Below are 18,891 nucleotides of genomic sequence, written 5' to 3' on the forward strand. Positions count from 1 at the left end.
ATGTGATAATTTCGTACCACCTTGAGTTAAATAAGTGTGTTTTCTTCACATAACCATATATGTATCTTGGTTAATTGGTTTAATGTTAGTATATAATTATTCCAATGCTATGTGATATTTATATGTATGGTTATGACCACAAGCTTATTCACAATATCAATTTCAACATTCTATAGGAATATATTCAAATATGGATCAGTTATTACTAACGAGAATATAACACGTGGCAATGCAAATTTACTTAAACTTGATAATGAAAGGTAAGTCGGTCATTTAATACGTGAAAGTTGACATGAATGGAAGGGGCCCTTTTTATTATTATTTCCACGTCATCAATTTTTGAGAGTGCCTATCTTCCCACAATGGAAGGCTCTCCCATTTCCATTTATTTCCACGTTATCATTTATTTTGTTTTAAATTTGTAGTACTTGTATTTTTAATATGTTAACAAATTAAATAAATTTAAATGTAAAAAATATTAATTCGCAAATCATCGTTGTATTGTAAGATTGGAAAATATAATACAACGAGAAGGGAAAAAAATAAAAATAAAAACGATGGAAATGAAAATATAAATAGAAAATAAGAAAAAGTTTGAAAAAAGCAAAAAAAAATTGAGAGGGCCTTCGATCGGCCCTTCCTCTACAATGGAGTGCCGATAGAAGGGCCCTTCTCTTTGGCATAGGCCGATATATCGGCCGTTTGGGGGAGAGGGGTGGGGGCGATCGAAGGCCCCCCCGCTGCTATGGTGGGGTGACGAGATCGGCCCTTCATTGCTAATGCTCTTATATACTAGTAAAAACTTGAAATTACATATATACGCAAAAGAACTAAAACGGTCTTGGCGCCAAACTTAATCTCACTGCCCCAAGGCACTCATTTGTAGTTTCAACATTAATTATTTAATAATTTCTGATTAGTATGTGCGAAGGTGTGAAGTTTATGTATATGGATTTAGTACTGATATTTTTTATTTGGATTTCTGAACATTTGTTTGCCGGTCTACCGGTTTGAGTCCATTTCTCTTAAATTGGAAAACAATACATGAAGCGTGAGATATTTAACACAAAATTAATTAGAGACTTTTTTTATTGGAATACAGATTGTTAGGCCATTCGCAATGATGTCTCTTATCCGTTTCTTAACCGTCTCTTCTCTTAACTATTCATGGCTATTCATGGGCCACACTGTACTTTTCACTCCATCTCTTAACTAAGAGACAACAGCTGCATCCCTCCATCTCTTAACCATATCATCCCTTAACTATTCATTCAATTTCATTTTTTTTATTTCCAACAAATTCAATTAATAAAAACACCCTTCAATAAATAAAATAAAATTACAATTTAAAATCCTAAAAAAAAATACATAATTAAAAAAACACGTAATTAAAATCTAAAAAAATAAATAAAAAAGACATAATTTAAATTACTAGAAATTAAAATTATACACTTAAAAACCACTCCGCCGGCGAATCATCCCCCGAAGGCGGTGCTGGACTGGACACCGCCAGCCCACCTTTCAACGTCTTTGACCGCCTCCCAAACATCTACATGTTTGAATTCTTTGCTGTTGTCGTAAAAAAAGACTCGCATAGCCGCTCTCAGAATGTCGGCTCCACTGGCTCCGCTTTGGTAATTCGCCGCTTCATTCTTGTAGATCCCTCAAATTTTTTTGACATCTCTGTCGACTCGGTCAAAATGACTGCGGAGCATCTTCATGGTGCGGCGGCGGGACCCCTTTGGCTTGTTCTCGTTGTAGGCGTTGATGACCTTTTCCCAAATATACTTGCGGGTTTGTTGATTCCGGACGATGGGATCGCACGAGACGCTGACCCAAGCGTTGAACAGAGTCATCGTGTCCTTGCGGCTGTATGGATGACGGCCTACATCCTCCTCCTCCTAGGCCGCCTCCTCCTAGGCCGCCTCCTCCTCTTCCTCCACGGCGTCGAATGCGCGACCCCCGGAGCTTCCACCGCCTCATCCTCCTTCCGGATTGGGTTCATCCGAAAAATCCTCCCTAATTTGGGATAGGGTGGTTCGTACGCCGCCGGCGTCGAGGAGCCTTGGGTGCCCGACGTCAACAAACCGGAACCGGAAGCACCCAAGACATTGTACATGCCCCCCAGTCGTCAAACATGTTCAAGTCATAGCCGCCGAAGCCGCCAGAGTTTCTGTCACCGGACATTTTGAGATGAAAATTGGAGAGGTGGGATAAAAATTGGAGAGAAATGAGAGATGAATTGAGAAGAATAGATGTGTGTTTGTGTGTATAATGAGAATGAAATAGGAGTATTTATAGAATAAAAAAATAAAATAAAAATTAAAATATTACCGTTGAATGGTAATATTGCTGTTTTTTATTTTTATTTAATTTTTTTTTATTAAAATCGAATTTTAAAAAATTTTTATTGCGTCAGCATGACGACGCCCACTCGCGGGCCGGCGAGTGGGCGTCACGCCTAGCGCCAGCGCTCGCCACGTGGCGCTGGCGCGTGGCGAGACGTCTCGCCAACCCACCCTCCGGGCCGAGACGCCCGCCGAGACGAGACCGAGATGGATGGCTACATCGCCGTCTCGCTGCCGTCTTGTCTCTCCGAGACGAGATCGAGACGGAGGCGAGATGCGTTGCGGATGCCCTTAGGTTCTAGTGGCTGTTTCAACGTGGTGATATCAGATAAAATTATTGCGGCTAAATCTGTATTAATTGCTACTAAAATTTTACTTTCTCACTCACTTAATTTTCCATTTTCACTAGGTTCCCAATTTTTCATGGAATAATAATAATTCTGTTTGAATTTATGTATTTCGATAATCATATAATTATATGGATAAGGTGCATTATATAAGTAATTACTAATTACAATATAAATTATTGTGGGAAGGATTTTGTCGTTAACCAGTAGAGGAATTAGGGGGTCGAGAAGGGGGTCAAATTTTTCCTTATGCTCGGAGCCTCGGACGAAAACGCTAACAAAAATATCGACATTGGCTTTATCTCTCAAATATTATTATTTTCAACACAATTTTAAACGAGAATTTGATTTACTATATCATCCTCTTTAGATTATCAAAATTTGTAGCTAGAAGCGTTATATTAGATGCAGTGACGATTATACAGAATAAAGAAGATGAGTCAATGGGGATAGCTTGATGACTTACATATCTGAAATGTCGAATTGTTATTTAAATAGTGATAAAAATATATGAATATTCCACCCTTCTCATTAACTACATTAAATCAATATTGTAGTACTCCAAATTACTTGGTTTTTTATAGAAATAGTACAATTATTGCTAGGTACTTCTTCCGATCCACAATAAAAGTCCTATTTTGCTATTTGGGTCTATCTCACATTAAGAGTCCTATTTCACTTTTACCATAAATGAAAAATAGGTCACACATTCCACCAACTTATTCCACTCACATTTGTTTTAAAACTAATATATATGTGAAACTCATATTCCACTAACTTATTCAAACTACTTTTCTTTACATTTCTTAAACATTATGTCATAACTAAATAGGACTCTTATTCCAGAACTAGGAATAAATAAATAATGTGTTAGTATTTCGCTTTAGATAAAACTAGTATTACACCCGTGCGATGCACGACTCAGTATTTTAAAAATATGGATATATGTTGAAACAACGCAATATTGAATATATCATCACAACTAATATTATTATCATCACAAAACTAAAAGAAAGGCTCAACATATGAAAAATGTCAATTGTAGAAACGTGAATACTTATTTGTCCACATCTACTCCCGTGACACCTGAATAAAATACAGAGTTTATGTTAAAATAACACAACATTAAATGTATAATCACAACTAACATAATCATCATCACTACTGATGTATAATTTTCGAGTTATATAATCAAGGGCAAGATCACACAAGTTTAATAAAATAACTCTAATATTACAACGATACTGCAAGAATACATCATCGAATGTACTACTTCGAGTGTCGATCCACAAGGAAGGTAAAGATTATTAAACTCTAAAGCAAACAAAACACATAACCATAAATACTTTACTCTGAAGATTTGGATCAAAGATCATGCAACAACAATTAAAAAAATGAGCAAGACGAATTAAGAGATTAGATTGTTACTCCAATCATTCATAGATAAAAGGTGATTTATTCTAATATTCAATTACTATATCTTATGAATTACTAAATCCTTTGGAGATGGATTTAACTTCGATCACTTAGTGAACGCTATTTTATTGAGTCGGTATTATACCCTAAGCTCATGGACTACTAAACCCTTGGTGCGTTGGATTTACAGTTCAGCCCCGGCGCGATGCGCAGCTGACAATATTTAGAGTAATCAAATAAGTACATAATCATGTATTATTGATACATGTGAACTTTAGAATCGAATCGTTATATGCTCCATCCGTCTAATAAAATATTGTCCATATATTCAATCCCAGTGCGATGCACTATTTTATTAATTGAATTAAGTATATAATTAAGTATTGTTAATAACGTTAAATTTTGATATCATTTAATATAGTATTAAGATTGATTTTTATTCCACAAAAATAAACAACTAATGATTATAATATTATTAGAAAGATGAATTTTTTAGTGTTCTTATATAAAATTTGAATTGATTTATATTGTTTAAGGCAAAGTGGCATTTTTATCGTATTGCTATGTAACATTTAACTTCATTTATATTGCTTCACATTTGCTATAAGTTCGCTACAGATATAGTTTAACTTTAACTTTGTTAAGACGTAAACATTGTGAAATCAAAAACTGAATTTAGATTTGATTGAATAATATAACCGATGATTTTAACGTGTGTTTGCATGGGAGGCAACGTAAAATGTACTACTTTAATAGAGGCAACTTAAATATATATAAATGTACTATTTTAATAAAGGCATCTTAAAATTGTTCACCTCTAGTACTACTATTTCAATATTGGCAACTTAAATAGTACTCGCTCCGTTCCTTCATAGTTGAGTCATTTTTCTATTTCGAGAAGTTCCTTCATGGTTGAGTCATTTTCATATATGATAACTTTTTTCTCTTTCTTACATTATTCTCTCTTACTTTATTCACTTTATACTTTATCCTCTCTACATTTTCTTCTCTCTTACTTTTTTTATTTATTTATTTAACACACCCAATACTCATTTCTAAAACTCCGTGCCGAAAAGTTTCGCCTCAATTATGAAGAAACGGAGGGAGTAGTTCATTTGATTGATTTGATAATGAGTTCAGCTTCAAGTTTAATATCCATAAGAGAAGATTTGATTTGACCAAATAGTACAATTTTAGTCACTGAATAGTAAATATTAAAATAAAATGAATATAGAGGCAATTGATATTGTTTTTCATTTATGTAAATAGAATAATAAAATTTGTTAAAGTAAATGAGGTTTTTGGCGGCATGAAAAATGGTGGGGATGTTATTATGACATTTTCCTGTTTACTTCTTTTATTTATATTCAAGAGTATAATATTTTTTAATATATGTTTAATGACATACTACCTTCATATTTGAAAAATAGAAATATTTGAAACAGCAAGGATCTTAATGTAAAATTTAATCTTTTCTTATTTTATACATATAATACATAGATATATGTATATTTAATCTTTTCTTATTTTCTTTGTAAAGTATTATAATTTCAAACTCTAAAATATTAATATATAGCATTAGTAAATGAGTTTATGAATGATTCTTTATTTGTTTAATTATTATTCTAAGTATACTCCTAAAATTACATAATAAAATCGCATTCTTGTTTCGGAAAAAAATTGTATTACTAATATAATTGATGGGATATATATTATAGATTTGGTACTAACATTACTATTAGGGTATATTAGAACATTACCAAATCTACAGTGAAATTATAATATACCTTATTTTAGAAAAATAAACATATACTTCTTTAGTCCAAAAAAAATAATCGCATTTGTGGACGGTACAAATTTAATGGATAATTAATAAAGTACTAAGAAAGATGGAAGAAAAGTAGATAAAGTATGCGAGAGAAATAGAAAAGTAAGAAAAGAGGAAAAATGGATAAAGTATGAAAATAAGTTTTCATTTTTGAAATGAGACTATTTTTCATGGAGGGAGAGAGTATAATCTTATAGTGAAATTATAATATCTAAGTTCTACATTGAAAAATATACCTACTATAAATTAAATTGCTAAAATATACATTTAGGGATTGTGTGACGCCCCGGATTTTTTTTTTTTAATCGTTTTATCAGATTCTTTTAGCGCGATTAATGTCCGTATGAACGAAGGATATCTTGTTGTAATCTTCGACGTCGAATCGAATTAAGTATTTTGTTGAGAAAGAAAGTTTAAGTGCAACAAGGATTTCTATTTAAATAGCAAGATTTTAAATAAGAGATTATTGGAATTTGTTGAAGAAAAGCAAATACAATTTCATGGAGTAGTTGGAGTACAAAAAGAAAAGATTGCAAGAATAAAAGTAATTGTGATACTTTTATAAAGGAAAAGTGAGTGCATACAAATAACTCTACATCCAAATGTCTAATGAAGAATGGGGATGCTAATAGTACAATACAATACAAGTTGTACAAGTTTTCACATGTGAAAGAGACTTCACATAGCTACACTACCTCCTCCATTCCATCCTTTCAACCCTAGTAGGAAAAGCTAGAAGCTATTTATTTTGGTAAGAAAGCTAAGAAGATGCAGAGGAATCCTTTTCTCTTTCCCCATCCCCTCTCTTCTCGGTTCCTGCTCCCACCAAACATCAAGAAGGACAGCCTTTCCACCTGCAAAATTTTAGCATGAACTTGGGGATTAAAATTTTGACACAAAGGATAAAGGTGGGACACAAGCTCAAAGAAGAAATAATTGGCAAGCAAGGACAACCAAAGGTGGAAGTAAGGACTCCCTTTCACCAAGGCTCAAGCAACCGCCAAAGGACTTCCTCCCCTCAAGAATTTCACTAATCTAGGCATGGAAGCCTCCCAAGGATCAGCCCTCACTAGCCAAGGCTTTGGCCTATAAATACCGCCCTCCCCTCCCCACTCCACACACATAATTACCAAAATCTTGGAAGGCAAAGGAGTGCAGCGGAGTAGGGAGCGGCGGAGCGGAGCAGCGACAGTGAGAAGGGCAGGCCGAAAGAGTTCACCGAGCAAGGTAACTCGATAACTCACTCGTGCATCATATAGACAAATAAGATAGCACAAGAACATAGATTTGCTCAATGTGATTCTTCGCATTTCATAAGCAGTCACAGTAGGGAGACCCCCCCCCCCTCAAACAATGAACAACTTGGGATAGATAAAGCTACTGCCCAACTTCCCCTCAAAGCACAATAATCTTTGGAACAAGGATTGATATAACAAAAACATTAGCAAGCTACTGTCCAAACTCAAACTTGGAATGAATCACGAAATGGTGAAAGGGGAAAAGGGGAAGGGTGACTTAGCTTGGTGTGTAGGGCCGTCCGACGGAAGCCGAGTGACGGCGGAGCTCCGGAAACTCCCGCGGAGCAGCTGCATGCCGCGGCAGGGGAAGGAAGGAGGAGGCGACGCCTCCCCTCCACTGGCCGACGGGTTTGAAGGGAGACGGGACGGCGACGCGGGGGAAGGCGAAAATTCGTCGGTCGCCGGGAAGGAGAAAGAAAGAGATGAAGGAGGGAGCGTGAACTACTCTTCCCAGATCGGGAATCTCAATTTGATGAGGGAGAAAGAAAAGAAAATGAGATGTTGGGGGAGTTGACTTTGGTAGAGGGAGAGAATGGGTTACGATGGATAGAAGGGAGTATGGAGAATTTTGGGCCATTTAAATTATTTGATTTGGGCCCAGAATTTAATAAAAGAAAAGAGGAAAGAAAATGGGTTTTTTTTTTAGTTGGGCCTTGGGAGAAAATTATTGTTGGAGGGAAATTAAATTGGTGCTTGGGAAATTTATATTATTTGGAAAAGGGATTAATTTAAGGAATTAAGCTTGGAGCTTAATTAAATTAATCTCTAGATAAATTAAGTGTCCCAAAGACGTGAAAAGTTAAGCGGAGATGCGAAGGGCCGACCGGCGTCGCCCCGCGACGCCATGGGCGGCCTTAAGAAAAATCTTAAGAAAAGATCTAAGAAAGGGATTTTCCGAGAATCCATATTTTATTAAATAAGCGCCCAAAGAATTATTTAGAGAAAATAGAATTTCTCCAAAGTTAGTAAAGTGAATTAATAAACTCTGCGGAATAGTGAAGCCGGTGTAGGATTAAGAGAATCCTATAAACCGAGACAAAGATAGTTGCTATCCAATAGGATGCATGCATTCTTTTTCTCAGAAAGAATAGTTTGAGTACTAATTAGCGTGTTACGCTATTTATTTCTAAAGGAGAAATTGTTCAAGAGGCAAGAAAGGCCGAACGAGGAATTGTTAATTGGAGATAAGCATAACAGGTGGGCTTTCTTTTAATATCCAGCACTATAGTGTGGATATAAAGCAAATGTTTTGAAGTTATGAAATATCATTTCTGAAAAATGAAAATGTGATCATCTCTTTCAAAGTTGTTGTCATGCCATAAAATAATTGTTTTTGAGACCTGTCTGAAAGGGGCTATATGCCGAGACTTTTGGCGATGCCGAAAGGTTAGTAACGAATTCGGTTCCCTATAGGACCGCAAATCCTATTCGGAAAAATGTGCACAAGAGCTGTGAGCCATCCTAGAGAGAGGTTGGCCGGCGAGGGTGTTCGTTGAAGGTGGCCACCTTCACGACACACTAGTTTCTCAGACATGGTAGAATACGAAAGAACTTAGACTGCAGTCGGACTTGTAAGATCACAAAAGAATTTAGTATGCTCGGGCCTTTTGAGAAAACCCCGCGTGATACTGTGGATGGATGACAACTTATATTTGTATGTTTTGTTTTCGGCACGTGTCCACTGAGTACTCCTGTACTCAGCCCTGCATGTATTTATAAATGTGCAGGTTGAACGCCCAGAGAGAGGAGAATTGATCGGAGTCGATGCTAGTAAATAATCGTGTGGATTCCCAGGCGATTCGTGTCCTCATACACGAAGTCGTTCAGTAGGGACCTAGTCCGCTGTGTTTTGTTAAATGAGAATAGAAATGTCTCATCATCGAACTCTGATTCATTTGACTTGTTGAATTACTCTGTTTTGAGAAATTGTAACCGAATACTTGGTTCTTATTTTGTGATATCCATCATTTGGCTTCGGCAAGTTCTTCAGATTCTACCCCCTTTCTATCCCCGCTTCTTTAATCCCCCATTAGTCGCGAATTACTCAATCTCGTTATCCTTAACGAGAATTGGGTCGTGACAGAGTGGTATCAGAGCCCTAGTTTCTTTCCGGCTCTGCTATCCACACACTTCTTCAGTCAAGATCTAGACTCGTTCACTAGATCCTTTCGAATAATCGACTCGATCAATGCTCCTGGACATTCAACCGAGGTGAAAGTTAAAGAAGTGAGATTTTGAGGTCGCTAGAACCAAGTGCGACGAGGATGCCCTCCTGATAAAGGAAATAAAGAAGAATCGAAGGGAAATAAGAACTTTCCTAGAGAATGTAGTTCAAACTGGGACTACGAAGGATGAACTATAAATCCTATGGTTGCTTTCCCGAGCAATCGATTTTTTTTTTTAGATAGATGATGCATCACAAAGTTGAGTATGAAAGTGTGAGCCAAGGAAACACGACTTTTAGCCAGAAAACCAACGCCCAGTGCGTGAGAGCACAAGAGGGGCAACTGTTAAGACAGAAAGACAAGGAACGGTGCTATAAGGAATTAGCACAAGATGGATCCTCACGGTGACCAAGTCACTCGTTTAAATCCAAAGAAATTGGTGTTCTTCACCACAAAAGCCTTACGGAACAATAGTTTGAGATGAGAACTTAGTCTAATGACGATAGATCACAGTATAGTGGCTCCAGTTGGTGATACCTTAGACTCGCATGCATCGTCTTTACGTTCTTTACGTTTTCTTACGACTGCACTCTCTGACTCGGGATCCACCTCCGTGCAGATGGAAGGACGGGACCCAGCCAGACCTACGCTTGATGCTTACGAGAGCCTAGCGGAGTACTTGCTTCGTGCATACCGATCTTACCGCCCGTATGACGGAGAGGGCATACTGCCGATTCTGTGTCGATTCTACGTGCTGTGGGAAAGGACCCACGAGTATGGTACCACCGAGCTTGATGGCATCCACCAGCTGATCTCTGTACTTCCCGATGAGTGGAGGGTCTGGGCCGCTTGGATGTCCAGTAGCTACATTTACAGGAGGGTCGATACCCAGGAGATGATTGGGGACTTTCGCGGCTTTATATCATTCATCTTCTTACAGTATGTCCATTTCCAGGACGTTCCACCTGTTGCGGAGGGCGACTTTCCACCACCCCCACTCCAGTGGAGCATGTCGACCCCTCCCGAGGGCAGCACCTTGGGCCGCCACGACCACGAGGCAGGACCGTCCCGGCATCCAGGGACGCCAGAGCCAGAGAGAGCTAGGCACGATCCAGAGGGGCGAGGCAAGGCCCCGATGGTGGTTGCCGACGAGGATGAGAGTCCGGGAGAGGTCCGGATGACTCACCCCATGGTAGCTCAGGAGAGGGCCCCGGAGAGGGTGAGACAGGCAGTCGAGGCACCCGAGCCACCACCAGCTCACCCCTGGGTGGAGGACCTCCTCGCCAGGTTCCGTCAGCAGTCGGAGGAGAGGATGGCTTGGCTGCAGGCCATCCGCGCTGAGATGGACCTAGAAGAGGTCCTGTTCCCGATGGTCGCAGCTCCACCTCCAGCGCTCGAGGATATGCCAGGGGCGGCACTTGAGAATCCTATCCTGGTTGTGGATAGTGATGATGACTTTGAGGGGAGTTCAGGATTGAGCTCTCTAGGATCAGACGAGGAGCGGTAGGTGGCTTGTACCATCAGAACGTCCTAGCATGATGGCGTTCTGATGTAGTGTTTCTTTTGAGATTGGTAGTAGATTTCTTTTGGATTAGCACGTAAGACCCGAGCTGTTAGACGGGCAGTGGCTAAGTACTTTTGGTGATGTTCCGCAGTATGGGAGCTTCATGATGCGTACTTGGATGTACGTTCTTTTGTAAAAAGACCTTTCGAGGCAAACTTGTTTGATGGTGTACTAGACTTGCGATTATGTATGATCTCCTTATCTTGAAGAGCGGTGTTCGTTTATATCTTAAAAATCCAAGCTTTCCGTTTAGCTATCGTGTATGTTGTGTACGTAATGAGAAAATTTTATAAATTATAGGATGCCACCACGGAGAGCAGGCAGGCCGCGAGGCCGAGGACATGGAAGGGGCAGAGGACAAGCCCGAAACAACCTCCCAATCTATGAAGGGGAAGTGCAAGAGGAGTGGAATGAGGTAACACCACCTCCATCGCCAGTTCCACCACCGCCACCACCCCAACCACAGGATCGTCGGGTCGAGGAAATGTTTCTGAGACAGAACCCACCAACTTTTAACGGGTTAGGAGACCCAACGGTGGCAGAAACATGGATCCGCGCTTTGGAACGCATATTCGACTTTTTACACTGCACAGACCAGGAACGGCTGTCCTGTGTGACTTTTCAGCTGACTGGACCCGCAGACTTTTGGTGGGAGGCGAGGAAAAAGACTATGGCTCAAATGCAACTAGGAGAGATGACTTGGGAGGAATTTAAAGCTGAAATCTATGAAAAGTATATTCCCAAGAGTTACAGGAAGAAAAGGGAGACTGAATTCTACCATCTGAAGCAAGGACGAATGTCAGTGACGGACTACGACCGGATGTTCTGTGAGATGGCTCGGTACGCCCCAGATCAGGTAGATACCAACGCCAAGATGGCTGAAAAGTTCTGTACTGGACTTAGGCACGAGATACGCATGACGCTGGCTAGCCACGGAGGGCTGTCCTACACTGAGGCTCTGGGACGAGCACTGGACATCGAGGCAGCCATGCCGGGGGAAAAGACTACACCAGCTGTGAACCCTACTCCACCCCCGGCTCAGTCCCAAGCACCCAGGGACAAGAGGAGATGGGAAGGACCACGAGCTCAACCTGATCCTAAGAAGGGAGGGTATGGACCAAGCAGGCCACAATATGGTGGATACCAGACTACCCCTGGATCTTTCAGGGGGAACATGTCAAAAACCAGTCCGTGTCCTAGATGCAATAGGCTGCATGGCGGCATCTGCAAGGCAGGAGCTGATACTTGCTTCAACTGCGGAGGAGCTGGACATTTTGCGAAGAACTGCCCAAGCAAGAACCCAGGGACGGGAGCAAAACTTCACCCGTCAGCTCAGCACCCACAACTGCGCGCAATGAATGTTCAACCTGGATCAAATTCACAGCAGACACCAAGGAATCAGCAGCAGAGGCCGAAACTCCCGACACAGGCTCAAGCTTATGCGATGAGACAGAAACAGCCAGAGGTGAACCAGGGAAATTTGGCAGGTATGGGTAAGCTTTTCAACACACCCGTTATGCTTCTGTTTGATACTGGTGCCTCGCATTCTTTTATATCTGCTCATTGCGTGACTACTTTGAAACTCGAGACGAAAGAATCTGAACATGGGATGGAAGTAGTTTCCCCAGTAGGAGGACGGATAGAAATATCTCGTACTTGCTCGAGCTTAGAAATCACTCTGGGTGAACTTAAGGTTGTAGCAAACAATCTCAGTGTTATGATTATGTGGGACGTAGACATAATCCTGGGAATGGATTGGCTGGCTGAAAATCATGCCACCATCCTATGCAAGGAAAGGCAAATTTCCTTTAAAACCATCGAAGGTGAACCTGCTCGCTTTCAAGGAATCTCCATGGGAAACCGGAAGTCCGTAATATCAATGCTGCAAGCCAGCAAGTTGATGAAGAAAGGATGTCCGGCATACCTTGTCTACCTGAACAAAGAGGAGAAAGAAGAGAGGAAATTAGAGGAAGTCGAAGTCGCTCGCGACTTTCCAGATGTGTTTCCTGACACACTACCCGGTCTACCGCCAGACCGACAAGTAGAATTCACCATAGATCTAGAACCAGGATCTGCCCCGGTATCAAAGGCACCATATCGAATGGCTCCAAAGGAACTGGATGAACTGAAGGTACAGTTGCAAGAACTCCTGGACCTGGGATTCATCAGACCCAGCGTCTCGCCGTGGGGAGCACCTGTACTGTTTGTCAAGAAGAAAGACGGAACCATGAGAATGTGTGTGGACTACCGAGAGCTTAACAAGCTGACTCTCAAGAACAAGTACCCGTTACCCAGGATCGACGATCTGTTTGACCAACTCAAGGGAGCCAGTGTGTTCTCCAAGATGGACCTGAAGTCAGGCTATCACCAACTGAAGATTAAGCCGGAGGATGTGCCCAAGACAGCCTTCCGAACTAGATATGGTCACTATGAGTTTACGGTGGTGCCGTTTGGACTAACGAATGCACCGGCAGTGTTCATGGATTTGATGAACCGCGTTTTCCACCCATATCTCGACAAGTTTGTCTTAGTCTTCATTGACGACGTACTGATATACTCCAAGAATAGAAAGGAACATGAGGAACACCTACGGCTTGCCCTAGAGACACTACGGGCAGAGAAGTTGTACGCCAAATTCAGCAAGTGCGAATTCTGGCTCAAGGAGGTGAATTTCCTCGGACATATTGTAACAGCAGAAGGAATCCGAGTAGATCCTGCCAAGGTAGAGGCAGTAAGGAACTGGAAGGCTCCGACGACGCCCAACGAAATCCGAAGTTTCCTCGGACTAGCTGGCTACTACAGAAGGTTTATTGAGGGCTTTTCAAAGATTGCAAGGCCAATGACTCAGCAACTCAAGAAGGGAACCAAAGTCTCATGGTCTCCCGAGTGTGAGGCAAGCTTCCAACTACTAAAGGAGAAATTAACCAGCGCACCCGTACTAGCAGTCCCAGAATCAGGGACGGACTACGTTGTCTATACAGATGCTTCCAAGAACGGACTTGGATGTGTGTTGATGCAGAATGGGAAGGTGATTGCTTATGCGTCACGACAGCTCAGACCACACGAGCTCAACTACCCAACACACGACCTAGAACTAGCAGCAGTGGTTCACGCATTGAAAATTTGGAGGCACCACCTATATGGAGTTAGGTGTGAGATTTTCACGGACCACAAGAGCCTCAAGTACTTCTTCGAGCAGAAGGACTTGAACATGAGACAAAGAAGATGGCTCGAGCTAGTGAAAGATTACGACTGTGGCATAAACTACCACCCAGGGAAGGCCAACGTTGTGGCAGACGCTTTGAGCCGAAAGAGTCAGCACCAACTAGCAGTCCTGTTCACCCAGGAAGAAGAACTGCTTAGAGAATTCGACAAAATGAGTTTGGAGATGGTGCAAGCACCTGAGACGGTGGAAAGTATAATTTCGACTCTAGTAGTTGTTCCCGATTTGAGGGGCAGGATCGTGGAAGCCCAGAGACGGGACGAAACTCTGGAGAAGCTGCGTTTGAAATTGAGGACGGGTAAACAAGAGAACTACCAGGAAGAGGCAGACAATGCGCTCACGTTTGAAGGGAGATTGTGTGTACCCAACCAAGAAGAGCTCAGAAATGAAATAATGAGCGAAGCGCACGATACCGCATACACCGCCCACCCAGGGAGTACAAAGATGTATCAGGACCTAAAAAGGAAGTTCTGGTGGGACGGCATGAAGAGAGATGTAGCATCCTACGTCGAGAGGTGTCTTGCCTGTCAACAAGTGAAGGCCCTACACCAACGGCCGTATGGAAAGTTGCAGCCGTTAGAGATTCCCAAGTGGAAATGGGAACATATAGCCATGGATTTTGTCACGGGGTTACCAAGATCTCAAAGAGGAATACCGCGATTTGGGTGATAGTTGATCGTCTCACCAAGAGCGCTCATTTTATAACCGATTCCTATCACGTATGGATCAGAGAAGCTAGCCCAGTTGTACGTGAAGGAAATCATTCGCCTGCATGGCATACCAGCGACGATCACGTCGGATAGAGATGCCAAATTCACGTCCAGATTTTGGAAGAGCCTACAGAAAGAGCTGGGGACGCGACTGAATTTCAGCACGGCATTTCACCCACAGACCGACGGACAGTCGGAAAGAACCATTCAGACGCTTGAAGACATGCTGAGAGCAGTAGTGCTCGATAGAGGGAGCAATTGGGAGCAAGTGCTACCATTGATAGAATTTGCTTATAACAACAGCTACCAAGCCACGATTGACATGGCTCCGTATGAAGCGCTGTACGGGAAAAAGTGTAGATCACCCCTCTACTGGGATGAGGTCGGTGAGAGGAAGATTTTGGGCCCAGATGTAATTGAGGAAATGATAGAAATTGTCAGAAGAATCCGAGAGAGGATCAAGGAGGCTCAGGACAGACAGAAGTCCTATGCAGATGTTCGACGGACTGAGTTGCAGTTTGAGGTGGGAGATAAAGTTTTCTTGAAAGTATCACCCTCAAAAGGGATAGCCAGATTTGGAGTCAAGGGAAAACTCCGACCCCGATATATAGGACCGTACGAGATCCTAGAGGCTGTGGGACCAGTAGCTTATCGATTGGCGTTACCGCCAAGCTTTGGAAATGTTCACAACGTATTCCATGTATCCCAACTCAGGAAGTATGTGTTTGATCCGAAGCACGTGGTTCATCAGGAGGAGATGATATTAAATCCGGATCTAAGTTATGAGGAAAAACCGAAGGCAATTCTGGACAGGAAGGTGCAGCAGTTAAGAAACAAATCCATTCCTTCAGTGAAAGTACTTTGGGAGCACCACGGGCAGGAAGAGGCCACGTGGGAGTTGGAAGATAAGATGAGGGAGCAATATCCCGAGCTGTTCGAGTAAAGCCGTACAAATTTCGGGACGAAATTTCGTTTAAGGAGGGTGGAATGTGACGCCCCGGATTTTTTTTTAATCGTTTTATCAGATTCTTTTAGCGCGATTAATGTCCGTATGAACGAAGGATATCTTGTTGTAATCTTCGACGTCGAATCGAATTAAGTATTTTGTTGAAGAAAAGCAAATACAATTTCATGGAGTAGTTGGAGTACAAAAAGAAAAGATTGCAAGAATAAAAGTAATTGTGATACTTTTATAAAGGAAAAGTGAGTGCATACAAATAACTCTACATCCAAATGTCTAATGAAGAATAGGGATGCTAATAGTACAATACAATACAAGTTGTACAAGTTTTCACATGTGAAAGAGACTTCACATAGCTACACTACCTCCTCCATTCCATCCTTTCAACCCTAGTAGGAAAAGCTAGAAGCTATTTATTTTGGTAAGAAAGCTAAGAAGATGCAGAGGAATCCTTTTCTCTTTCCCCATCCCCTCTCTTCCTCGGTTCCTGCTCCCACCAAACATCAAGAAGGACAGCCTTTCCACCTGCAAAATTTTAGCATGAACTTGGGGATTAAAATTTTGACACAAAGGATAAAGGTGGGACACAAGCTCAAAGAAGAAATAATTGGCAAGCAAGGACAACCAAAGGTGGAAGTAAGGACTCCCTTTCACCAAGGCTCAAGCAACCGCCAAAGGGACTTCCTCCCCTCAAGAATTTCACTAATCTAGGCATGGAAGCCTCCCAAGGATCAGCCCTCACTAGCCAAGGCTTTGGCCTATAATACCGCCCTCCCCTCCCCACTCCACACACATAATTACCAAAATCTTGGAAGGCAAAGGAGTGCAGCGGAGTAGGGAGCGGCGGAGCGGAGCAGCGACAGTGAGAAGGGCAGGCCGAAAGAGTTCACCGAGCAAGGTAACTCGATAACTCACTCGTGCATCATATAGACAAATAAGATAGCACAAGAACATAGATTTGCTCAATGTGATTCTTCGCATTTCATAAGCATTCACAGTAGGGGAGACCCCCCCCCCCCCTCAAACAATGAACAACTTGGGATAGATAAAGCTACTGCCCAACTTCCCCTCAAAGCACAATAATCTTTGGAACAAGGATTGATATAACAAAAAACATTAGCAAGCTACTGTCCAAACTCAAACTTGGAATGAATCACGAAATGGTGAAAGGGGAAAAGGGGAAGGGTGACTTAGCTTGGTGTGTAGGGCCGTCCGACGGAAGCCGAGTGACGGCGGAGCTCCGGAAACTCCCGCGGAGCAGCTGCATGCCGCGGCAGGGGAAGGAAGGAGGAGGCGACGCCTCCCACTCCACTGGCCGACGGGTTTGAAGGGAGACGGGACGGCGACGCGGGGGAAGGCGAAAATTCGTTGGTCGCCGGGAAGGAGAAAAGAAAGAGATGAAGGAGGGAGCGTGAACTACTCTTCCCAGATCGGGAATCTCAATTTGATGAGGGAGAAAGAAAAGAAAATGAGATGTTGGGGGAGTTGACTTTGGTAGAGGGAGAGAGTGGGTTACGATGGATAGAAGGGAGTATGGAGAATTTTGGGCCATTTAAATTATTTGATTTGGGCCCAGAATTTAATAAAGAAAAGAGGAAAGAAAAGGGGGTTTTTTTTTTCAGTTGGGCCTTGGGAGAAAATTATTGTTGGAGGGAAATTAAATTGGTGCTTGGGAATTTATATTATTTGGAAAAGGGATTAATTTAAGGAATTAAGCTTGGAGCTTAATTAAATTAATCTCTAGATAATTAAGTGTCCCAAAGACGTGAAAAGTTAAGCGGAGATGCGAAGGGCCGACCGGCGTCGCCCCCGCGACGCCATGGGCGGCCTTAAGAAAAATCTTAAGAAAGATCTAAGAAAGGGATTTTTTCGAGAATCCAATATTTTATTAAATAAGCGCCCAAAGAATTATTTAGAGAAAATAGAAGATTCTACCAAAGTTAGTAAAGTGAATTAATAAACTCTGCGGAATAGTGACAGCCGGTGTAGGATGTAGGGTACTGAGAATGCCTATAACCGAGACAAAGGATAGTTGCTATCCAATAGGATGCATGCATTCTTTATTCTCAGAAAGAATAGTTTGAGTACTAATTAGCGTGTTCCGCCTACTTTATTCTAAAGGAGAAATTGTTCAAGAGGCAAGAAAGGCCGAAGACAGAGGAATTGTTATCATTTGGAGATAAGCATAACAGGTGGGCTTTCTTTTAATATCCAGCACTATAGTGTGGATATAAGCAAATGTTTTGAAGTTATGAAATATCATTTCTGAAAAATGAAAATGTATCATCTCTTTCAAAGTTGTTGTCATGCCATAAAAATAAGTGTTTTGGAGACCTGTCTGAAAGGGGCTATATGCCGAGACTTTTGGCGATGCCGAAAGGTTAGTAACGATTCGGGTTCCCTATAGGACCGCAAATCCTATTCGGAAAAATGTGGCACAAGAGATGTGAGCCATCCTAGAGAGAGGTTGGCCGGCGAGGGTGTTCTGAAGGTGGCCCACCTTCACGACACATAGTTTCTCAGAATGGTAGAATACGAAAGAACTTAGACTGCAGTCGGACTTGTTAAGATCACAAAGAATTTAGTATGCTCGGGCCTTTGAGAAACCCCGCGTGATACTGTGGATGGATGAAAAACTTTATTTGTATGTTTGTTTTCGGCACGTGTCCACTGAGTACTCCTGTACTCAGCACCCTGCATGTATTTATAAATGTGCAGGTTGAACGCCCAGAGAGAGGAGAATTGATCGGAGTCGATGCTAGTAAATAATCGTGTGGATTCCCAGGCGATTCGTGTCCTCATACACGAAGTCGTTCAGTAGGGACCTAGTCCGCTGTTTTTGTTAAATGAGAATAGAAATGTCTCATCATCGAACTCTGATTCATTTGACTTGTTGAATTACTCTGTTTTGAGAAATTGTAACCGAATACTTGGTTCTTATTTGTGATATCCATCATTTGGCTTCGGCAAGTTCTTCAGATTCTACCCCCTTTCTATCCCCGCTTCTTTAATCCCCCATTAGTCGCGAATT

The 18,891-nt window shown here is 41.7% G+C and overlaps 1 protein-coding gene across 1 annotated transcript; it reads left to right on the top strand.

The window, feature by feature from the left end:
* Window positions 1-6,484: 6,484 nt before the first annotated feature.
* On the top strand, window positions 6,485-10,909 carry LOC121805995. Its single transcript, XM_042206344.1, has 2 exons — window positions 6,485-7,166; window positions 10,022-10,909. Exon 2 carries the CDS (start codon window positions 10,022-10,024, stop codon window positions 10,907-10,909), a length of 888 nt encoding a protein of 295 aa, XP_042062278.1. The 5' UTR covers window positions 6,485-7,166.
* Window positions 10,910-18,891: the final 7,982 nt, after the last annotated feature.

The sequence above is a fragment of the Salvia splendens genome, chromosome 1 (genome assembly GCF_004379255.2).
Source record: "Salvia splendens isolate huo1 chromosome 1, SspV2, whole genome shotgun sequence".
Taxonomy (NCBI): Eukaryota; Viridiplantae; Streptophyta; class Magnoliopsida; order Lamiales; family Lamiaceae; genus Salvia; species Salvia splendens.

Coding starts and splice junctions, on each gene's coding strand:
- LOC121805995 (XM_042206344.1), top strand. CDS start 10,022: ATGGAAGGACGGGACCCAGCCAGACCTACGCTTGATGCTTACGAGAGC.